At 46.6% G+C, this 23,922-nt stretch overlaps 1 protein-coding gene and 2 long non-coding RNA genes across 7 annotated transcripts in view; 1 reads left to right on the top strand and 2 right to left on the bottom strand.

The window, feature by feature from the left end:
• PDGFRA (platelet derived growth factor receptor alpha) overlaps positions 1-8,530 on the bottom strand; it is a 34,522-nt gene extending 25,992 nt beyond the window's left edge. The window contains exons 1-2 of one of the 3 annotated variants that reach the window (XM_086887910.1): positions 8,188-8,530; positions 1,112-1,172 (exon numbers count right to left, since the gene is read on the bottom strand). In XM_086887910.1, coding sequence (XP_086744036.1) covers positions 1,112-1,160 — 49 coding nt within the window. In that variant the 5' untranslated portion in view covers positions 1,161-1,172; positions 8,188-8,530. Of the gene's footprint in view, positions 1-530; positions 854-1,111; positions 1,173-8,187 lie in introns of those variants that run through there. The other 2 variants (XM_023925220.2, XM_023925218.2) reach the window with 2 other exon arrangements.
• On the top strand, positions 782-23,125 carry LOC147652998 (uncharacterized). Of its 3 annotated transcripts, XR_015286525.1 has the most exons (3): positions 14,963-19,133; positions 20,431-20,712; positions 21,810-23,125. It is a non-coding gene; the product is annotated as an uncharacterized LOC147652998 (long non-coding RNA). The 3 variants fall into 3 exon arrangements; XR_015286527.1 differs by lacking the exons at positions 14,963-19,133; positions 20,431-20,712; positions 21,810-23,125 and adding exons at positions 782-1,404; positions 5,734-8,105; XR_015286526.1 differs by lacking the exons at positions 14,963-19,133; positions 20,431-20,712 and adding an exon at positions 792-1,404.
• On the bottom strand, positions 10,027-10,901 carry LOC111928023 (uncharacterized). Its single transcript, XR_002863877.2, has 2 exons — positions 10,295-10,901; positions 10,027-10,193 (listed from the first exon to the last, which is right to left on the bottom strand). It is a non-coding gene; the product is annotated as an uncharacterized LOC111928023 (long non-coding RNA).
• Positions 23,126-23,922: the final 797 nt, after the last annotated feature.

Genomic DNA, 23,922 nt, shown 5'->3' with positions numbered 1-23,922 from the left:
ATAGCTCCCAATCCACACCACAGCTTTCCAGCCCCAAAGGTGTACACAACTCTACTGCAGACCAGTGAATTCCACACCCTGACTGCTGGCTCACAGGCATCTCACACCTTCTTATAGCCATGGTCAAGAAACCAGCAGTCCTGTCAGCCTTCAAGTAAGCTCACAGCTGACATTTGGAAACCACTTCCCGAGACTAAAACCTGCATTTTACATCTGACTTCAGTTTCTGCAAAGGGCTGGAGCAGAAGCTTGTACATCAGATCTGCTTTCTAGACAAAATGTACAAAAGGGTTGTAGCCAAATAAAACTGGAATTCACTGAACTAGATGTTGTAGATGGCACTGGTTTTCAGATGCAGTCTCCAGTTACAGGCTCAGATTTGTAAGTCTAGGTAATTTGCAGGTGGGTTGGTGCAGGTCCAACTGTCAGAAGGAAAATTAGAGGATCCAAACCCTACAAAATGAGGAATTTGCCAAGGAAGTATGTTTGTGGTTTCAGTCTACCAAATGGTCTGTACAATAAACAAGCACCTAGGCCCACCGAGTGAAATTGGCAGTCTGCAATAAACCAGCACCAGGAATCCAGATTGTCTCTGAAATCAATTTCCATTCCTGCCCAGAGCTGAGTCTCTCTACAGGCCCTTTCTATATTTGTCAGCCGGTGGCAGAGGCTGTCCTGCCCTCCCAGGGCCATTAGCCCAGCAGATGTTGTGAGGCCGGCTGCGGTGCGGCATGGCGGGGAGCCCACACAGGCGGCCCGGCCTGCACCGCGCCGCGCGCCCGGGCATCCCCAGCGGGGCGGGCGGCCGGCGGCCGGAGGAGGGCAGGCCCGCTTCCCCTGCACACTCACACAGGTCTGCTGGGAGGTTAGAGCAGCACAGCACAGCCAAAGCGGCCGATATGGGCCAGCAAAAGCACTGCCATCTCAGTAGGCCATGGCGTAGCCTAGCCTATGGCAGGCTTTTTTTCCCTAGAGGGAAAAGCAGAAGAACCAGGTCTGTGACCAGCTGGCAACCCTGTGGCATTTGTTACTGTGGGCAGAACGAGAGAGTTTAAATACAGATTTATGAAGAATTAGGGGTGGAAAACCATAGAGGATTGAGGAACATTACCTGTGAGAAAACATCCCAGGATCAGGAAGGTCTGTGGGGAAGTACCCATAGCTACCAACCGCTGAAACAGAAAGAAGGCAAGAGAGACACAGTTAATGGACTGACTACTGCACAACACTTAGGAGGATTCCTCTTCTGCAGCACCCAAGTGCAACCTCCCATTGCTCCACACAGTTCCACAAAGAGGAATGGCCCAGGGACCCCAATTCACAGCCACAGCTGAGTGAGACTCATGCCACTTACTGCCTCAAGCATCCTCACAAGCATCGATGAAGATGTAACATCTTCATGCTGTAAGTTCTGACTTTTCAGCTGCAAGCAGCTTTTATGGGAGAAAAAGCATGTTTTAAAGCTACTCTTATTACAAATAGTACAACCCTGAGTGATATTTTTGTTTTGCCATTGTATATATGTGTGTATATATAGCTTACAGAATACAATGTAATACAATAGTGCTTATTGCTTTTTTAGCAAGAATTCCCTTGATCGAGAGACACGTTATTTAAAACACATGCTGAAATTTTCTAATGAAATAAATCCATGACAGACTGTAGGCCAGCAGTGCCATTCATAGAGCACCTATTCTCCCCCAAAAGTGCAGAGAGTCATAGATCACATGTAATTATTTCAGCTTTCAAACATATAATCCTAAAGCAACAGTCTTATAGAGGCAACAATAGCAATCAGCATCTATGTAATTTTTGTGCCATGTAATGATGTTTCTACATAAAACCCTGAAGCAGCATGCTAGATCATTTCTAAAGGGGAAGATCCTACAATCCCTGCTCTCATTGAAACCAACAAATTTGTTGTTTTGTTGGTGACAACAAAGTTTGTTTTGTTGGTGACTTCTAATAGAACTGGATTAGGCCCAAATCCAATATAGATTAAAAAAACACTTCACAGAAGAGCCCCTAATTTGAAACACTGACTAAAGAGTAAAATAAAGGATGATGTGCCAAGACAGGGACTACTTTTCAAAGGTTCTGGAGAGTTTCTATTTATCCTCTGGTATTCAGTTCCTGATGCTGAGATATGAAAGCACATAGGTACGTCTAGTTATTACAACTGTAGCAGTGCCATATGGGGGCTAAATGCTTACAATATGCCAAGGAGTGTTTCTGATCTAGCCCTGCTTTCCTCATGCAATGGGTGGAGCAGATAGCACCCCTTTGCCGAGCAAAAGAATTTTATACTCAAAGGTCTTAGAAGCAGGATTAGAAGACTGCCTGACTCAAAAGCATGTACAAACACCTTCAGAAATCCAGCTAACAATATTCCAGCAGAGACAAGGCATCTTGTCTGATTCTTCAGTTAGCAATAATTGCTATGTGTTTATGTATCTGTCTCCCATCGGTAACAGACTCTTGGACATCAAATAGTTCCCTCAGCTTCAGCCTCCTTACTCATTTTTCTCACATTTGTATCCTCCATTTTTTTTCTAAGAAAGCAACTCTCTGTAACTCTTTAAAGATTTGCCATGGTCTGCTTTATTGATCTGACTCCTAATCTCCCAAGATCCACATGACAATGTTATGCCACTTCTGCCAAGTTCCCTCCTTTTCCTGACTGAAAAGGCAAATCTCTCCCCCTCTTGCGTTGTTTTGCCAGACTATTCAGTGCAAGTGATGCAGCACAGAAGGAGAAAAAACAAAGCTAGCTCATCTCTTGCATACCAGAAGCTCTGCTGAAGCAGACTTACTGCAGAGCTGTGTGTGTAAGTGAGGACTGAAGCCAAATGATGTAAATAGAAGTGATGGCATTTCCAAAGTGCTGCTTTGAACTTGCTGACCTGGTTGGGCTGACACTGAAATCAATGAGTGTCTCAATGTAGCATTGCAGTTTAAAAACACAAGGACTTAACTAAATTTGCTTTCTCCATCTGGCTCTTCTTTCACAACCCAGAGCTTTGATCTTTCCTCAATGACCCGTTAATCTCATCAAGACCCAGTGCAACACTTCCTCAATGTGAAAGACAGAATAATGTACTAAGGATTCACCATCACTTGTATTCAAAACCTATTTGAACTGAATTTAGCTACATCACGCATCTGATTTAAGAATGCTAGTGCCATCACCAGCATACCCTCACAAATCCATGCCAGACTCAGGGTTTATCACAAGCACCATTTCACACTTGTGGGCAAGAGAGCTTACTCATTCCCACAACACCAAGCAGGTACACCTATCCTGGTTTTCTTTATTTACAATCACATACACCTTTGTATGCACCTTTTTAGCTCCTTTACCTCCCTTATGGCAGAGCAGTTGTCTGTCTCCAGCTACCCAAATCTCAGGCCTGGATAAATATGTCAGGTTCAGTTCCTAACACTGGTCTATCAGTCCATAACTTGGTGTAGCCCTGCTGAAGCCAGTAGGTTATGCAAGCTGAAACCCAGTATTTACATGACACATGCTATATGAGTCCAAGCAAACCTAAACTTTTTGCATACTTAGGACACTGCTAGCTAAAACACCAACACGGGTGTATATAGTAAAAGCTAGGTAATGTGCTGCAGGATTTGCCAAACTATTTTCAGGGGTTTTCCCTGGGTTGAGCAGTCATAGAATTTACATAGATTTTGAAAGGTTCTGACTGAAATCCTGGTATCTCTCTTGTGCATTTTTGTGGTTTAAAAAAAAAACAACAAAAAACTAATTCTGGAATATTGTTATCATTCAGAAGTCGATTTTTTAAACACTAACTGGTAAGCACTGGCTTCCAAAAAGAAAGGTTTCATTGTATTACAAAAGACAAGGTATAATCAATGTTCAATGGAAATATATATTTAGAAAATTATGATATTCGTAGAGGAGTGCTCTAAAGCGAAAGAGCGGAGGGGGACCAAGAAGAGTCCAGGGTATATGTTATTTTCATACTACTGGGAATCAACCGAAGACCTCTTTCAAGACAGAAAACCAGCCCATCTCTCGGAACACGGGAGACTGCTGGGCTGATTTCCTAGCAGCCGCCCAGCCACCGCAGTTGGTACTCATGGCCACAGGATGGCAATGTTGATCCACATTACGAGCCACAGTCCTGGTCCTGCAAAAGGCAGCACTGGTCTCCAGCGCGGCAGCCCAAACTGGGTCTCCCGGATCAACTTAAAATTCAAAATCCCTATATTTTTAATTTCATGTGATTAAAAAAAAACCAAAACAAAACCAACAAAAATGCAACACAAAACCAAAAAACTAACCAACCCCCCCAAAACCCCAAACAAACAAACAAAGAAACAAACAAACAAAAAAGCAATAACCAAAAAAAACCCAACAACACACCAACCCTGGTCCCATTTTCTCTGTATTTACATAAGTGATAGGACAGTATTTGGATTGTAAATCTTGGCACATAATGATATGATTATCCTTGTTATTAGAGGGCTGGGTAATTTCAGTCGTGATTTTGTCAGAGTGGCAGTCTGTCCTTCTGGGAAAGCTGATCTTTTCCAGGAAGAGCTAAGGCCAGCCCAAGAAAAGATATTTCTTTCTTGTGGTATATGTCACCAGCTGGATGTAAATGTTCAGACAGGACCTCCTGAAACATTTCTTGGTCCTCAGTTCCCAAACTGCAAACTCAACTCTCCACAAAAGCAGCACTGCCCTGCAGCGCTAACATGTGGGTCTGATGGTTTTGCTGGGGAAGGGCTCAAAGCTCTTCAATGAAAAAGACTGGCATAAATATTCTCCCAAAATGAGGCTTGTTCCATGTCCCTTTACAAATATTTGAATCCAGTATAGCCTGTACATAGAAAAACTATGCATCAAGAAAAGCCCAAGGAATAACCTTTCATCAAGGACAGCCCAGTGCTGGGCTCCTGCTGAGTCCTTTGGGCTCTGCAGGACACACAGTGAGGCTACCTCCCAAAGAGCCTTCTAGTCAGTCACAATTCTTTAGCCTAACCCTCCAGGACAGAGTCCCTTAGTCTAGGAGCTAAAGGTGGTGGGGGAATTGCAAAACTTAAATTTTCCAACATAATCCAAGGAGGGTTTTCCAGACTGTCCTAGAAAACAGGGAAGAAAAAACAAAACAAAACAAAAAAACAAACAAACAAACACCAGAAGAAGCATTAAAATATCCATCTCCGTTGACCACAAGAACTAGGAAGACTAGCTATTGCAAACTTTTCCCTTGGGTGCCCATGCAAAGCTTTATAGGCTTGAAAGAGATGAGTCAAGCAGGAGAGCAAGGCAAGAGGGAGAGAAAGGATCACTTGCTTTCTTGCTTGTTCTTTTTTAAATTAACAGTAATTCTCGCCACCATTACGAAAAATCGCCTCTCGAAAGTCATTCCTTTGCCTTTAAGTCTTCAAAAGAAAAAAATGGAAACATCTTCTATTAAAAATTTTAGAGTTCACATGCAAAAGTAGGTACCACTGTAGTCATGATGAAATAAAGAAGCAAGCAAGGCAAGGATTATACAAAGTTATACATTTCAGCCTCCTTTTTAGACCAACTGGTATAGCTGGAAATAATCTGCAAGGTCTGGGCTACACAAGACTTTCTGTCTACGCATACTTCAATCCTAGCCCAATGCTGTAGTACAGAAGAGAGGCATTTTTAAAAAATATTTATTACTTCCTGCTTTCTTGAAACCTAATACCTATATATTGCCCTCACAGCCACATGAAGATTTCCCATACATCAACACACTAGCAGCAGCAAAGATGGCCCCAGTACCCAATGGCAACTGGACTGGCATCCCTCCTACCCCTCAGTGCCTGGAGAGGAGTACCAGAACAAGAGATCTCATTTAAAAGCAGCAGGAGAGTGCCTGCAGGCTGAAAGAGCTGGTTTGCTTGTAGACTCCTAAATCCCAGTGTTTTGTGAGGTCTCATTTTTGTGCAAACTTTTTTTCACCAGACTTTGAGGTTGGCTGAACTGCTGTTTAGTTGAGGGGCGTTCTAAAATACTCATTTTTAACTAGAAGCTAAACCCGAAGTCCCTTGCTGGGAAGTCCTTCCCTAGTTTCTACACACAAAGTTAAAAGTCGGGTCTCCACAGCTCAGATTTTGATGAGACGATGACAGAGGAACCTTTGATGCCTGTCTCCTTGCTTTGATCCTGTGTCTTGTCCCATCTAAGGACACAGAGCTCAGTCAGCCGACCTGGGACTCCAGCTGAGCTCTGCATCGGCCCTGGGAGATGCCCAGAGCATAACAAGCCATCCCGCTTCCCCCGGTGCGTCCCGTCGGGGAGACAGCGGCCGCCTGCAGCCAGTCGGGACTGGGGTGTGGGTGGTGGTGGGAAGCTCCGTTCACACTCTCCAGCCCCATCAGGCTGCAGGCGCTTGACAGAGCCTGCGGGCCGTGGGGAGCCCGGCCTGCAGCCCCCGGGGAGCGGGACAGAGGCGCTGCCGCGGCTCCCCTCGGTCCGCCCACCCTCGGCGCAGCCCGACGGCGGGAGCCGCTACAGATCAAAAGATGCCCCGGACACCGAGCAAACCTAGCAGAGATGGCAGCTCCCAGCCACTTCACTGTTCGTCTGGGAAACAATAGGAAAGCCTTTGCCAAGCCGGAGAGACGACTTTTTTTTTTCTTAATGCGAGGTAGCCGCGAAAAAGAAAAAGCGGGGTAGGGCAGACGAAGAGGAGCAGAGCACAGACGTGTTCCCCTACGACCCGACGCTTCTTCTCCAGCCCTCTCCGGCAGGCGAAGCACGAAGCCGCAGGGCGGGGGGTCTGGAGAGGGCCGGGGGTCCCGGCGGGGACAGGGGTTGTGCCCGCCTGGGAGCTGCGGGACCAAGAGGGAGCGACGCGCCCGCAGCGCCGGGAACGGGTCCGTCGGTTCCCGTAAGAGCCGAGGCGATGCGCTGCCCTCTCCGGCCTTGCAGACTTAGGCCCCGAAGGAGCGCTAGGGAGCTCGAACATTGGCCAGAGACGCGCCGAAAATACCGTCGAGGGGCGCTGGAAACGTGCCCCGGGCACTGGTGGGGGCCAGGGCAGCGCTCCTGCCTCTGGTCCGCAGCTGCCTCCCCGACGGGGTGCGGACGAGCCCCGGGGGCTGGCGGCTGTGCCCTGGGACTGCTGCTGCCTCGCTAGATCTGTCGCTGCTGGCTCCAGAAAAAGCTGTCCAAGTCCTGTTCTCTGGAACGGTTCCTGAGCTATGGGATCCGCGTCCAAAAATGTTGAGCAATGCCGCGGACAGCCAAAAAGCCATTTCCTACTTGCTCCTAGGACTTTTCCAGGGGACTCCAGCCTGGCAGAGGCTGGCAAGTTTGCAACTCCGCGCTTGACAAAATCCAAAAGGTGGCCGCGACGACTTTGCTCTTCCCGGGGTAGGAAGCGGTGGGGTCCACAAGTCCGGCAGGACATACGGCAGGGCTGGCATTCCCGTTGAGAGAGGGGCTGCAGGCTGGAAAGACTCCAGGTACCAGCCCTGTTTAAATTCAGCATCTTCCCTTTCACCGAGACGCTTTAAAAAAAAAAAGACGGGGCGCGCAGGGATGGAGATGGGGTCGCCTTTCGGGGGTTGTATGCGTGCCTCCGCTCAGGATCTCGGGGCATTTTAGGCTACCGGGTCAGGGGGAGCGAGGTGAGAAAAGGGATCTAAAGGAGGGAAGGTGGTGAAAAACAAAGGGTGGGGGAAGGGACGGGAGAGCGGCGGGGTGAAGGAAGCGAGGGATGCGAGAAGAGAGAGAGCCGCTTACTTGGTCGGTGCGCGTCCCCGCTTTCCCCCCTGGGGAGGGCACCGCCGCTGCCCGCCGAGCCCCGGCGGGTCGCTCCCGCCCCCGCGGCAGGAATGCGGCGCGGTGGCCCCGCCGTCCCAATGTGTTTGTCATTAGCGCTGCTCGCCGCCGCACCCCGACGGCCGGCGCTGCGCAGCGCTGCACCCCCATTGCCCTCCGCGGGGTCACTGCCTGCGCCCCGCGGAAAGAAGCCCTCCTCTCGGCTCACAGCATCGGGGAAAAGGGAAAAACAACAAAAAAAACCCCACCCCCCCAAAAAAAAAAGAGAAAAAGAAAAGGGGAAAAAAATAAAGAAAAACTAATAAAATCAACGAGAAAAAAGCCGCGGCAGAAAAGGTACTTAAAAGAAAAAAAAGAAAAAGGTGGGGAAAATGTCCCGCACCTCTTACCTTCCCCTTTACAATCCGCAGCCCCAATCCTGCAGATTGTAAAACATCCAAAATATGTCCACGTCTTTTTGTGACTTTCCCTGCTCAGCCGCGCTCTTTCCCTCTCGCTCGCCCTCCCTCCCGATCCGACTGTAATGGTCTCACAAACCGCGTCCCGTAATTGATTCAATGTTATAGACCATCCTTCCAAAACTAATCATTTGCTTTAAGTAAATAGCTGTCAGGAAATGAAGCCCCCCTCAGGCCCCTTCAGAATAAGAGCGTGCTGGCTCGCCCGGCGCCCCCAGCCCCGCGGCCGGAGGCGGGCGCGCCGGCGGGAGGCTCTTACGCAGGCAGGGGGGCCAGTCTCTGCCTCCAGATTCAGCAGCCTTGCAGGGGAGGGGGAGGCTGGCCATATGGCAGGGGCGAGGGGGAGGAAAGGGGGAAGCGGGGAGTTTTGCACTGCAGGGGGAGAAAATAAAAAAAAAAAAAAATAAAAAAAAGAAAAGACCCAAAAAACTTTCATGAAAACTCAGAGTGCTCCCAAATTTCATGAATGAGCCTTCCTTCCTCAGACCCTCCAGGACGGTGGGCTGGGCGCCGGACTCGATGTCCACGCTTACAGTGCGAGTTTATGGATGGGGAGTTTGATTTGGAAACGAATTCACGGCTTCCTCCTGTCCTTTGTACACCGCTGAGCTCGGGTTTGGGCTAGAAAGCTGCATGGACGGCCGTGAGCCAGCCAGGACCAGGAGGCACAGAGAAAAAGGAGGAGAGACGAATCACTAACATTTATGAATGAAAGACACAACGAAAGGTAACCTTCGCCAGGAGCCAGCCCCCCAAAAGCCCGCAGCTCCGACGGGACCGAGAACACTCTTCTCTTCGTCTCTGCCTTCGCTTTGCCCAGCGCAAACAGCCCCCAGTAATAACCAAGGCAGGGACACGGCAAGGGCCGGAGGTGCGGCGGAGGCGCGGGCAGCGCACGTCCGAGCCCGTCCTGTTTGAACACGCTCCAGACGGAGCTTTGATCCCCGCCGGGGAACCTGCGCTGCGTATCTCTGCTTTGTTGGCCGTCACTATCGCTGGCGATAAGGGGTGGCCGAGGGAGCTGCCGGGGAGCTGCCCTCGCCGCCCTTTTGCTGCAGGCTTCGTGCGGAGCGAGGCGAGCGGGGCCGGCGGGGCGCGGCGATGCGGCGGCCGCGGGAGAGGGGGCAGTGCAGCCCCAGGAACGGAGCGGAGCGGGTCCCTGCCCGCCGCCTGCCTTCTGGGGAGGGCACCGGCGCCACGGCTGCGTGCCGGGGCTTCTCCCGTTTCTTTGCCTCCCCAGTCCAGCAGCATCACCACCCGCACCTCTTTCTCTCATTTAGTATTAAACAAAAGTTTGTTCTCGAAGTCAAGAGCCAGGAGCCGGTGGTTATTCTCTTTCCTAAGCAAGGGAGAGTTAAGCCTCTGAAACGAAGATGCCCCGAAGAGAACAGAGGCAACTCCCAAGGATGCGCGCTCAGGCTGAGGTACCCCTGTCTGGGCTCTCAGGGTTCCCGGCGGCGCTCCCGGCCCTTTGCACACCCTCCACTAGTGCATCCTCGGCTCGGGTGAGTGCACAACCCCGCTATTGCTTCCACATGTTCCTCCAGGAAATCATCGGAGTCACATCTATGAGCAGCCCCTGGTCGGAATGCTAACAGGATACCGTAATGCTTGTGAATAAACAACAGGCTCCCAGTGAGTCAAAAAGCACGGAGAAAAAAAAAAAATAAATCCAAACCAAACAAACAACACAGGAGAAAAAAACCCATACCGCACCCTGGAACTCTCCATCTGAGAGGGCGAGTGCACCCAGCATCCTGAAACCCTTAATTTGTGGAGGGAAATGCTTTATCATGACTTGGATTAGAGCTGCGGGCTCTAGCAAATTTAAGCCCCTCGAAGATGAACGTCAGCCGCCTATGTGCCGGGGCGATCCTGCAGGGCTCGGGCAAGATGTACCGGCGTGAGCGTATCTGGTTTAACATTCGGGCCGATTCCTGGCGAAATAGGTTCAGGATGGGATGTAATGCGAGAGTTACTATTTCGAAAAGAAAGGAGCAAAATGAAAGGGGAGGAGGCGCCTTCTGGTTGCAATTACCTGCCTCATTTGAATAATGCCTTTGTCATGATCATTATCGAGAGGTCGTTAACGGCATCCATGTGGGATCTCACAAGACCCAGCGAAAAATAAAAATTGCAAACTGGGGGACTGGCAAGGCTGCCTGCTAGGCCAGTCTGGCCCCTCGGGTGGGGGCCCGACGGCTTTGCGGAGATAGGGACGGAGGTGTCCCGTCGCCCCGGGACCCTTCTGGGGAACGGTGACACTTTCCCCGACGTAGCTTTCCCTTCCCTTAGGGCCTGCCGAGGAGCACCGAGCCGCCCTGGTGGCTGGGCCGGTCCCTGTCCGCAGTGCCGGCGGTGCCGATGGGCTGGTCCCGCGGAGAGGAGGTGGTAGTTAAAATAAAGCCTCCGAGACGGCTGCTGAGCTCTGCCTCCCGCCCCGTGTGGTGCAGGGGGGTCCCGTCCAGGGAGGCGAGGGGGTCGTGGGGTTAGCGAGAGGACAGGCTGGGGGTGGGGGGATTTTTTTACCTCTCCTCTCCCCTGTCCTACCCCCTTCCCCTCCCCTGAAGGGCTGGACCATAAAGCATCCCGTTAGCGTGTGTTTATGTGGTAACAGATGGAAGCTGCACGTCTCAAACAAAGTGGCTAGAGCCGCTCTCGCCTGTTTATGCTCCCAACCTGTCCCCCGGGGTGGGCGGGGGTGTGTGTCCCCCTCCCCGGGCCGGCGGCGCCGTCACAGTGCGGGCAGCGGGAGCACCGACGGCTCGAGTTCTTGCGGGGCGGCTCTCTCCACTCTCAGACGCTTCCAGGAGGGACTGGGAGCCTTCGAGGCCTCTTTTTTCCCCCTCCCCCGCTCAGCATCCTTCTCCCTGGGGAAGTCACAATTTGTTTCAAGTAATAAATCCTTTCCTGCGGCTCTCTCCCAAGGGTGAGCCGGGGAGCGGTTAACTGGATAAGCCTATTGAACAACCTAATAGGTGGCTTGTGTGGCCACCGTCAGGACTGGGCAGGCGAGAGGGGGTGTCCTGGCCCGGGCTCCACGGGAACACCCGCTGAGGAGCCGCAGCCTTTTGGCTGGATAGGAAGGCATGTCTGGGTTTAATTATCGTTACCCACGTTCAGCGATGCACAGAGCAGCAGTCACCCTTTTTACCTTTTAGAGAAGGAACGCCTGCATGAAAAGCGGCTACGGCCTGGAGCAGAGACCCCTCAAACCCCTGGGAGAGGGAGAAAGCAGACGGCCTCACGTCTGTGCTCTCATCTATCGCCTAGGGAGGGGAACACAGCGGTGAGCGCCGCCTCACTTAGGAAGGAGAGCCAAGGGCCCGAGCCTCTCCGGGAAATGTGTTCTGCGGAGGGAGGGTCTTGTGTACATTTACAGTCCCACCAGATTTTTAGATTTCTATTTCTTTCAATCTTTCCGCAAGTACAGATTCCCTCATTTTGTTTGTTCAACAGAATTTGGCTCTTAATAGCAGGGATCCCGTGTCACCGGGAGCACAGGCCGACAGACAAAAGAATTTCACTTTTCCTAGCCTGCCCTCCCTAGCCCTTTTCTTTATTCCCCACATGGCTGAGGTAGTTCCCCGTAGCCGTCGTTTCCCTTCCCCGTGCCCGGGGTTTTCCCACCGAGGCCGCTGCTGCCACGACGTCGAGCTGCTTGGCTTCCATCGTTGCGTTTGGCCCTCGGCATTAAAAGACGCCAAAACAGCCGTGGAAGCCTTATTCTTTGAAAAACAGACTTTGTTTTTCCTTTTGCTCCCGCCCTGACTTTTTTACTTGCGACAGGATAAACAGCCCGCTCTGGTCCAGAAGCAGGCTGAAGGCGGTTCAGGGCCGAGCCGAAGCGAGGGGGCAAGGCCTGGTTACCCGCCTGGCCCTCGGCCTCCGCCGGGCTCCGCGCTCCGCTCCGGCCCCCGGGGGGAGCCCCGGCCCCGAGGGGCAGCGCCGCCGGGCTGCGGGCGCCTCCGGGGTGCCTTCAGTGCCGGCCGAGGGCTCTGGGGCAGTGCCACCGCCACCCGCGACACTAGAGGGCACCGGAGCCCGCGGGAGCAGCCGGCCGGGCCCGGCAGGGGCACCGCGCCCCGCCAGCCGCTGCTGCCGCTGCGCCTCTTTAGAGACCGACCGGCCCTGGAGAATGTGGAGAAGAGGGGCCGTCCCGGGAACCTCATGGCTCCAGCCCTGCAGGTCCAGCCAGGGCCGGGCTCAGCAGCTCGGGGGATGTGGCATGTTGCAAGTAAAGCAGAGAGATAAATTCCTCCCGTGCCACAAATGAGAAGTTTTCTCTCTGAAATCAAAGGATCCTCCGCTGATTCAGCCCAGGTTTGAGGTTCGTAACTCCCGATACCATTATCTCTGCCTTTGTTCTTTCGAGCTGAAGCAATTAATGGATTACAGCAGGACAAAACCACAGCCAGACCATGCTGCTTTCGTTCTGCAGCTATTTACTGTTAGTACCAGCTTTGCTTCCCTCGAGCTACTGTCCTTGGGAACCCAGCCCTGAGTTCTGCTGGGGAGCTGGACAGTGTGGAGACCACCCTGGATGTCGTGGTCGTGGTCCCCATGGCACGGTGGGCATGTGCCAACATCTGCGTCCGTGTCGGTCCCCACATATGCCTGGGTTGATCACGTCTACCATACATTCCTGCCGTGGGCACAGAAGGGCCAAGATAGGATGAGCATCATGAAGTGTCACACTCAGGAGAGAAACGTATCTATTTATTTGGTACCCGGAACCGCCCATGCTCCAGGCAAGGGATATAATTTTTCTTCTGCATTCAGGTTTGCTTCTGATCCTTAGTGATTAACACACAGGTTTGGGGTGATTTGCTTTGGAAATACTGGAGCTACAGCCAAGGTTTATGAATTGTAATTAGGTTTCTAAAAGGATCCTTCTCCTCACTGGATCTTTCATGTTCCAAAATACCCCTGCAAACAAAACATTGTCCCTCTATTTCTGTGACATGGAGTGCTACTGAACATGGATCTTCCCATCCTAAGGATTAAGAAGATGGAAAGCCATTAATGTTTCTTAAGAGCTTGCAGAATTGGGTTTTGTGTGGAGCCATTACTAAGAGTTTCAAGAGGCAGCATCCATGTTCTCACAGTCAGCAAAAAACTCCAGACCTGGAAATGAATGTAGCCCATTCCCCTTATTCATTTAATTTTTTCAGTCATTTTACTCATATTTACCAAGATTATGCTGGACATATGTCAGCAGGAGGCATGAATCACATTGTCATTCTTCTTGCAGCACTGTGTGTCTCCTGTACTCAAGGTTCTCTGGCCCTAATCAGTGATGGAAGACATCAAACAGGCACCAATCGGACCTCAAGCCATTCCAAGGAGTGGCCAATGTCCATGTCCTCATTCTTTTCTTTAGTTCAGAGACAGGAGAGACTGAAACACTGAAATGTCAGGGGAAACCATTCCTCTATTTTTTTGTTAATTCTCCAAAAGACTGTTTGGCCTTTTTCTCTAAGATCACCTTGTTTTCAGTCTGTACTTCATCTGCAGGGAGCACTTTCTCCCTCAGTTACACCATCATTTGCCTGTTTATTGTTGGCAGTCCTTTAGAGAACTCAGATATATGGTCTCCTCTTGAGCAAGGTGGTTGTGGAGAGAGAAATGAGAGAGTGAGATGATAGGAAAATGCAGGTAAAGGTTCCTGTAGCCATGCATGTGAAGCTACAGTTCAGGCTTTGACAGGAAAGCTCTGATGTGGCTCAAGAACAGAGGATACAGCAGCATTTAGTTACATTGTGATCCTCAGACTGCTGGTTTTTTTTAGTCAGATATTTTGCTTCTTAATCTAAATTATCTTTTGAGCGAGTCTAATGTGGAAACTGGGCCAGATTCTGCTTTGTGTAAACCTGGTGTAACTCTAACTTCAAGGGAAATATTCCAGATTGAATCTGGTATAATTAAGATTAAAAATTGGCTCTGGAAGTCTTTTCTTTGGCAATAAAGTTAGAGAAGTTCTGCAAAGAAAAATAATTAAAACCAGGACTTTATTTCAGTGCTCTTTTAAATAACATATGCTATAGACGCTTTGAAGGCATTTGTTCTCTATGACAGCAGTATTTTAAAACTTTCACTTAGATTCCACTAACCAAGTTAACCCTTGACAACCAGCTGTGCTTAAAACGTTATGAACAGAAACTTCTAATTTTGCAGGACATTGTCTAAACAAACACAAAATTCTATTAAAAGGATACGATTGCTGCTGTGGCAGTTGCAAGCTTCTGCCTGCTGGTAAAGTCATGAATTTCACTGCTCTAGCCACAGCACAAGCACTGAAATAATTCTTAATTTATACCTTAGTCAGCATGGGTTTTATTCATGGTGCAAATCTTGTTATCTGACTGCTAAACTCAACACACTGAGAAGGAGCAATTGTCAAGTTCCTTAGTATCCCTGGAAAGCAAACTCTGCAAAGAGTTCCTAGAGGAGCACTGAAATACTGTAAATTACTACACGATTTTCTATAAGGAAACGAGATGTCATTTAACAGTTTCTGTGTCCACTATCAATGTATTTGTTAGGCCCATGTCCATCATAGAAAACATGTCACCATAATTTTATTACAATTGGGTGAGAAGATGCTGATCAGTTTTTGCTAGGCCTGGCTTTCAGCCCCAATGAAATCACAAGGACATTTGTCATTCCCTTGGCTGGCCCAGATTTCCATCATGGATTAATCAGATCTCTCTTTAGGGTGCATAGGAAAAGAAGGGTTGAAGGGGATTCCTTGATTCCTTGTGGTGTATGAAGCATGTGTATTTGGAAAATACATTTTCCTCTTTTTAAGTGTGGCTGGCATGTAGGAGGAGTCAAATCTATTTTGTTATGTCAAAAGTGCATGAGTATCAAACCTTGTCAGCCTTCTTTTTTTTTTGCTAGAGGACTCCTTGGTGAATCAGTGAACAAAGACACCATGGCAAAGCTGACTCTTCCACAGACCAATCTTTTAACCTCTCTGTTATGTAGGTTTGTAGAATTAGGAATCACCAAGACACATCATACCCCAACCTTGTGTGGTAATGAGCTTATCCACCATCCCTCCTCTGTCCTGCATGAGTGCCTTGGGAGGCTGCAGGAAGCAAACAGGGGAAAAGAACCCAGACTGCAGCTTTGAAAGAATATGTAGTGCAAGAGCCAGGAAGATGGAGCCCATTCTGATTTTACACATTTGAGATTTCTTTCAGAGAAAAGGAATTGCAGGGTAATCCCTCACCAACCTGGCCCCTATTACAATCCATGTTTTGCTTCCTTTGTCCCTCATTAACAGGCTAAATGCTGAAGGAATAGCAGTAAGGGTACAAAAAGATGCCCAATTCATAACAGTCCTCTTTGTCCATCAGTCATGGACACTGCAAAGGAGGAATAGGCACAGGTCACTCCATCTCTGTTTTTTATTTCATAGCCAAAGGAAATACAACCGTGCTCTCCTTATTGTCAAGAGAATACAGAATATTCCTTCTTTGCAATGGGATAAAACATTTGTAAAGCCAACATAAATCCAAATAAATTCTTGCAATTCCTATCCATCATTTCCACTACCAATCTTATATTCTTATTTTCTTAGGTTTTTTTTTTCTCTCCCAATGCATTATATACAATTGTCGTAAAAAGGTATTCTTGAAATCCATGCCTCTGTGCAACTTTGTTGGGAATCCCTTGCTAAGCAAGCTGCAAGCAGAGTGTCTGGTAGTCTGAATGAATCTATGAAGCCTGCCCCGATTATCCTTTTCCAAAACATTGTAGGATTTAGTCAACTTGACAAGATGAAGGGTTGAGGAAATGCTTGACTCCAGAAACATTGCCAGCTGTACTGCTGGGGGCTGATCAAAACAGTGCTCAGAAGTATAACCGTAGCCCCTGCCATTAGCAGGGATGTTGAAGGTACGCAGCTCTGTTTAGGGGAGGTTAAAATATATAGGTAGGTAGGTAGGTAGTTTGAGTGGACAGAAGCCATTGTAAATATCTGAGGAGTCTAGTGCTTTTTTTTGGTGGGAGACAAATGGTCCCCCAGCCCACTTAGCACCTGCCAGTGTCTCTCTGCTGCCCTTTGCCCTGTGAGGCTGCTTGTTCTGACAGCTTCTGCAGCTCTCCTGGCTTCAAATTCCTTCTCCGTATGTTGGCCTTTTTCATTGCTGCTTATCCTAATATTGACTTAGGAAAGAAGGAAAGTTAAAAATAACTGGCTCCCCTACTGTCCACAGACCTTCTGCCTAGCTTTGCTTTAGGCCTGTGAATCACAAACATTGGTTTAAACCATCATTAGCATCTGAATGAAGATAAAGGGACAAGAGGAGCTAGAGTAGGCAGTCACCTTGTGTAAGTATCACTCCTCAATTATTTTGAAGAACAGGAGAGAAGTAGGATCACAGCGGAGGATGTTTGCATCCCATTTCAGCAGTGAGGATTATTTGGAATTAAGGACGTAACAAACCGTCTTTCAAAAAACCATGTTAGATCCCTCAAAGCATCCACTGGAGCCTGAGTAAAGCCTGCTGTCATTCTTGGGTAGCTTTGTTTCCTCCCTTCTCTCTGCCATCATTGTTCCTAAACTGCCCTGCCTGCCCAAACCCAGGAGCAGCAGGGGTGAAGCCCCAGTCACAGGGGTGTGCAGTGTGACAGGGGGATTTGTGTGACAGGGGGGAGGCGGTCACACTGCAGTGGGTGGCACAGCTTTATGAAGGTCAGTAAACCTCGGCTCCGTCAGACCACCAGAGAGTGGGTTTCCCAGCTGGAATCACTCAAACATGTGGCCCTGCACTGAAAAACACCCTCGCTCCAGTCTCCAGGAATGCATCTCTGCCATGGTTAGTAAAAGTGTCCCAGAATATCTCAGCATCACAAGCGTTACACAAGAAGAGAGCCAGACTCTGAGAAAGACACATTCAAATTGGGATTGAAACCAACTGCTGACTTCCCACCCAGAAGCAAAAATAAAATAAGCATAGTCTGTAAGCACAGGCACCATGGGCTCCCTCCACCCAGCTCCATGGCTTTGCCTGCTCTGCAACTCCTGCAGCATCTCCAGAAACCACAACAGAAAGGAGACACCACAAAAGTCAAACCCAAAGTAGTCTGTGGTGAGGTGCCCTTCAGGGAGAAAAGTTTTCAGATCTCTACAGACATTAAAAAGTGCCAGGGATGATGGTTTTTAACCTGTTCAGGTGAAAAAAATAACCATTTCATTATGAGAGCAGGTAATGAATCCAAAACACAGCAGCACTGTGACTCTGGTAAAGAGTCAGTGCTGAGAAGTATGACGTCATCCTGATGTCAGTTTGAATGTGTCACATCGGGATGGCAATGTAATGACTAACTCCTGTGGACTTGTGTCTCTACCATTTGCTGGGGAGGACCAAGGATCCGGCCCCCCACATCTGAGCCCATAGATGTGGCCAGAGGAACAGTAGAGTAACACACAGGAGGACAGGCTTTCTGTTGGAAAAGACCTGGATGCAATCTGTGGTCTCCTGAGTTCAGGGACTGGGCTGAGACCTGGAACCAGAGCAGGACCCCAGCGCAAGAAACGCCACATGCAGAGGTACAGGCAGGGTACTTCCTAGTCTTCAGGCTGGTGGTGACAGGTATCCAGGCATACTGAAATGCATCGGTGCCAGTCCTCAAAACCTCCATTTGAATGGAGAGAGGTTTTGCTGATAATTAGGTCCACATTAGGGGCACAAGTTTCTCTGCAGCAGGGAAAACCCAGGGTAGACACAGCAGCTAAGCCTGTGGAGAAAGCATAGGCAGTGGCCCGTGCTCTCATGCTGGCATTTATGTTAATGATGCACTTAGCATTCACTAAAGCAGCTACAGGGCTACAAAGGTGAAAGTTCAGACTGCCTACTATTTCTGTCCATATTAGCTTGGAAAACTTTGGGCCCATGTATACCAACACATGAAATCCCCTTTGGAGTTATGGTCCAGAAGACTGGTTAACCTAGTAAATGAAATGGATCAGCTCATGTTTAGTGCTATCTATGCAGGGAGAAAGACCAATCACTTCACAGCGATTAAATTACATGATTCACATTAATGTAAATGAGGGATGATGGTTGAAATCCACAAAGCTACAGCGAGCAAAGAATGGGACCAAGAGGATGTTTTTTCTCTTTGAACTCCTAGTGATCATCCATGATGTTTTTCACTTTTAAAAAACTGAAATGGTAAATCTGTAAGGACAACTTTATATGTAACAAGCTGTACCTACAGGGATCTGTTAGATATCTCTTAGAAAAATCAGTATACTGAAGGTGGGGTTCTAAGAAAAGTATTTAGTGTTTCAGTTAGGAATATCACCAAAAGGACTTTGTTTTGGAAACAATAAGAACCGGAGCCAACTTTCCACTTCCAGCATCTCCCATTCAGAAGGAATGTGCAGAAGACCTTGATATGATATGAATTAAAAGGATTCTGCCTTTGCCAGCCCTAAATTCCAGGAAGTGAGACACAGCATCCTCATCTGCTCTTGCAGGCAACATTTGTTTTTACTCTAGCCTAAATACCAGACTGTTTCCTAAATCTCAAGAAGCTGACCGTTCACTTAGATTCCTCAGCCTCTCACAACAGAGGAGCAGGCTCTACACAGGCATTTCAAGCGCTCTTGCATGCCATCCAAAACTGACTCCTGCCCCTGGAGATTTAGAGGCGCCTCTGGAAGAAACACAACAGGATTCCAGTGTTCGTGGAGCTGGTGGGACAGAACTGCCCTGAGGCCCCTTGGTGGCAGTGCACAGTGATGGAGCCAGGAGATCCTTTCCTGTCTGAAACCAGACTAGCACAACAGCTCATGACCCTGCAGGGGAGTAGATTTCATAAAGTAGATTCAGAGCTTTATGAAATCCTTCCATAGTCCTGTAAGGGCTGCTTTCAGATTTTGCTTCTTTCCTTCCTCTTTATAGTGTCTTTCATTATTCTACTTTCTGTTCACAGCCAGCAGGTACCCTGCTTGCTTTGCACACATACTCCCAAAAACGTGCAGAAATTCTCTGTCTCTGGATTCTGAACTGGCAGATATTACTGAGGCAGTTCTTTGCTCCCTGCAGATCAGCTGGGCTCAGATGCTCTCTGAGTTTGAAGTGCATTGTTGTACTAGCAACATCTGGCACTCATCAAAGAGGCTGTGCACTGCATCTGCTGGAGTCACTGGATTTGCTGCTATCATGTAGAGGGAGGATGCAGATAAAGAGGCTTCTGTAGCCACCAGACAACTGATCCTGAGGACAACAGGGTCAATAAAAGTCTTAAATTTGTTGGGATGTCTATGCCTGCTACAGAGTGGTAAACCACTACCCTCCTGTTTCCCTCTCCTCTCACCAAGTGGTGCCCACTCTAGTGTAAGGTAATTTTAAAAAAATAATAAAAAATGTGTTGTAGCATACTAAATTAAATATTTTCTGAAGTTGATGAGGGATTTAAGTAGTGAGTGACATTACTCAGAGGTAGTACAGTAGCTTTTAATCTTGAAATATAATTAATTAGATACAGCAGAATATTTTTAATAATAATTATATATATATATATATATATATAGTTGTAATAACTACATCAGAATTAATTAGGGATTTCATAAACATTTGGTCAAAACCCATACCTTTGCATATCTTATATAAAAAGTCTTTCTGCTTGGCCATATGACCTGTAGACTGAGTTAAGATCAAGGCTCCTAAAACTCACTATAAAGTGGTTAAAAAACTTCAACAAGCTATACCAATATGTACATCTCCTCATGTCAGGGGTTCTTTTTCACCATCACTATGGAAGAAACTCAGAACATTGAATGTAGCTTGTCAGGACTGGATAGATCAAGTAGTATCATCATAGTTTCATCAAGTAGGATATCTTCCATCCCAAATCCCTCTATGGAAAACTGAAAAATCACTGCTCCAAATGGGCTTCAGGCAGTTGTTAACATAAATTAAGAAGCTTCAATAAGCCAAAACAGACCACTGCTTTTTGCTGGAAATTTTTAACAGACTTTTGTGGAAGACTTTTTTTTTTTTTCCTCCAAGAGATCTCTTCCTTTTAGACAAAATTAAGAAGATCCAAATAGGAGCCTAGTACAGAAAAAAAACTATTTAAAGCACTACCAGATTCCCATCTTCCACATTTATTTGAGTCTAATTTTTACTTTTTTTTTTTTTTTCCTCAAAGAATATAGGAAAAAAAAGAATAAGAGAGAGAAAAACGAGAAACATCCCTGCAGCATGGTGACTCTCCTCAGCTTGAGAGCTGACACTGAACATTGGGGTTATCTCAACTCCATACTCCAGTTGATCTTGTTTACTCCTTTGTGCAATGATGAAGTTGTTCTGGCTCATTTTCAAGCTATTGCAACAGTCACATCCTGAGACTCTTCCTCCATCTGTCTGTCTTCAGACAGTAGCGCATTCCCATTTATTGCACCAGAGGAAAATTGGGTCAAGGGAAAGACAGGTCAGTGCTCGCTCCTTTGTGGCAAAAAGGCTTTAAGCTGTGCCTGTGGCACAGGCAGAGTAGGTGCTCACTGCAGTGCTGGTCTGAGTTAGCAGATAGATACCTGAGAGGGAAGGAGATTCTGATGGACTTGGTCAACCCGGGGATGCCAAGGCTTCTCTAAACAATTTTGAGAACAGAGAGTGATGAAAAACAGGAACAGGATCAAAAAAATGCACACAGTTCCTTTCCAGCCTCTTCTGCCTCCAGCATCATCTGGTTGATGTGGCTTGAACAGGCAGGGTGATTGCAATCCTAAGTGTTCCTATGTACACAAAATGACAGGAAATGTTGAAAAAAAATGCAGAGTTTTATGAAAATATTGATAAGCGTTTGGCATGCTGCCTCAGGAAAATGAGATATATGGCACTTTCAGCAATGCAGATAATATTAATACAAGAAAAAAGTAGAAGAATATGACTGTATATGATAATTAGGTTAATTTTTACTTTATTTGACAACTGCTTTGAACATAAAATAGCATTTTAGAAAGATTTTTCATTTCCTATACTCATATTAAAAGGATTTTGAAGTGCAAAGGTCACTCATTTTTTTCTGAAGGGTGTGGTGACATAGATCAAAAAGTTATATCATGGCATTAAATTTGCTTCATTACAAACTTTGATCATTATTGGGCTGTTATGGTTCTTATTGGAGATATCCTTTGAAAAAATCAAGTCCCACTAGCAGAGTTTTGAAATGCTATCTCAAGCATCTCTTTTGAAATTCCTTTGAAATATTTTTGTCACATTATTTGTTCATATTAGTTTGTTTTCCTAATCTTTGAGTTTTATATTTTCACAAGGCACCTTTTATTTAAAAAAAAAAAAATTGAATAGCTCTCTCATAAGGAAAAAAGCTATGCCAAGTTTGCTGAGTATACTGTATATTATTTGCCACTTTGATATTTACCTAATATGCAGGCACAGGCATAATTTCAAGTTGGTAATGTTACCTTACATTTTGATTTCAAGAATGCTGTTTTATTTACATGACCTGACATATTCCCATAAACTGGGAAAGTTGTGCAATTCTTCTCCTGTGTTTTCATCTCTTAGCACAGAACTGCGATTTTCAGAAGAGAAGGATATTGCTCCATTTCTGGATCAATGTAGATGACTTCATAAGCCACCTCTTCCAGAGAAAGATTACAATAATCTATTGTTTGGTATCCTAACTACTACAGAAACTGACAAAAACAGCTTTATTACTGTCTAGAGTAGGGAACTGAAACAATAAAATATAGGGAACATTATGAATAAACCATATGCAGAAGCAATTTGTTATTGTAGCCTTCTGTGAACTTATATATGCCAGCATAATTTTATCCATCAACTTTCCTAATTTATCTACATTTTCACTTCACACCTGGGTTTGTTGCCAACAGTGGCTTGTTTGGGAGTTTTTTGCAGAATGTAATCAGTCAAGATTAGGATACTGCCAAAAAAGATGTTTTTTATACACATTAATATCTATAAATGGATATATATAAATATAAATAAGCCTGTCCCGGAGTCTGTAGTCACATGGCTGACAGGCCAAGTGTGACAGTCATGGTCCTGTGCCAGACAGTGAATTCAGATTTTTGAGATCCTAATAAAGAAAACATAAATTACAGCTGGCAAATATTAGGCAGAAAATGAATAGGAAGGGTCATCATAGATTTCATAAAGAGAAGCACAAAAACAAAGTTTAAAGCAAACAGTAAGGTATTCTTTACCTGTATTGAAAGGAAGATCTTAAAGAAAGATAATGGGGTTTTCTGGGTCACTAAGGATAAAAGACAAAATTTTAAATCAACGCAATTGCCACAAGAAGGTACATGATTTCCTTTCGTTTATATTTATCATCGGAAATATGGAAAGGTGTCTGAACTGAAATTAGTCACTTCCTTTAAGAACCATTAGGCCATCTTGTAGATTAAAAAGTGAGGAATAGAATTTACAATGTGGTAAGTTCCAGTTCCAGGTGTTGTATATATCTAAAGGCTGTGATGAAGCTCAAGGCTGGATTTGCTGAGCAGCCAGTAACAACATACAGTATCCATGTGGGTCTTCCAGGAGGCCAAAGAACTGCAAAGGACACAACTCTTCAGAAGCCTTTCTAGAGCAGCTAGGAAGAGCCTGCCAATATACTCTATTGGCATCAAGCTGGGAAGAATCACTGGTGGGCAAAAGGACCAGGACAGTGGGCAAAAAAAAGGTAAGAACTGAAGCGAGAGAACTAAGATGAAATCTGGCACGAGACAGTGCAAGATCATCTACCAATGGGATATGAACAGTTTTTGCTGTGGATATAAGACATGTAGACTGATGGGATGATTTTGATCTCCTACAGATATAACGGTCAAAATAAAATAAATTAAAAAAGCAAACAGATAACAGGATATATATAACAGGACAGAAATTAACATCAGAGAGGTGGAAGAACAAGTGCCATTCTACAAGGGATGGGGTTGACCTTGTTAAGCTGAATTCAAGAATACCCATAAAAAGGAAATCTTCAGTAGAAGAGAAGAGGCACCTTGAAAGTGGGAGGGCACCCGGAGAGTTTGGCTATCTCAGTCTGTCAAATTGAAAACTGAAGAAGCATAAATAGCTTGAAAAATTATCAACAAAGTAAATACCAGAAGGGAGAAAACTCTTTTAAAAAATAAACAAAAACAAAAGAAAATATGTGCTTAAAGATATTGGTAAATAAACATCAATAATGAAGTAAATATTGATGATACATGTGTTTAGGATGATAAATAAAGTGCTTCCATTTTGTCCTCTAAAATGCTGGGCTGATCAGCAGGAGCACTGCATCAGTCTGAGAGGTTAAAGATCTCTCATGGCCCTAGTCTCAGACTGTATAAATCCTGAAGAGCACTTGTTTTGCCAGAAGGAAGGGATAGCAAAGGCAAGTGGGCATCAAAACTGTAGTATCCCATTCCCAGCTTGAAGAACCAAGCTATGAAGGAACTTCTCCTCTTATGGGGAGGAGGCATCTCCCTCACCAATAACCTCTGCTATATATGCACCAATGCATCCTTTGCTGGTGGCTGCAGTAACTGCAGTCTGATTTTCCAGAGCTTTAAGAGGAGCCAGAGATTTGCTTATGCTAAGAGTTAGTGCTGAATTATGACACTTCACAAACCACTGCAGCACAGAGAGGTATATCTCTTTATCC

The sequence above is a fragment of the Cyanistes caeruleus genome, chromosome 5, assembly GCF_971803275.1.
Source record: "Cyanistes caeruleus chromosome 5, bCyaCae1.hap1.1, whole genome shotgun sequence".
Lineage (NCBI taxonomy): Eukaryota > Metazoa > Chordata > Aves > Passeriformes > Paridae > Cyanistes > Cyanistes caeruleus.
Note: the sequence above shows the minus strand (reverse complement) of the source record. Positions and strands in the feature narration are given on the sequence as shown.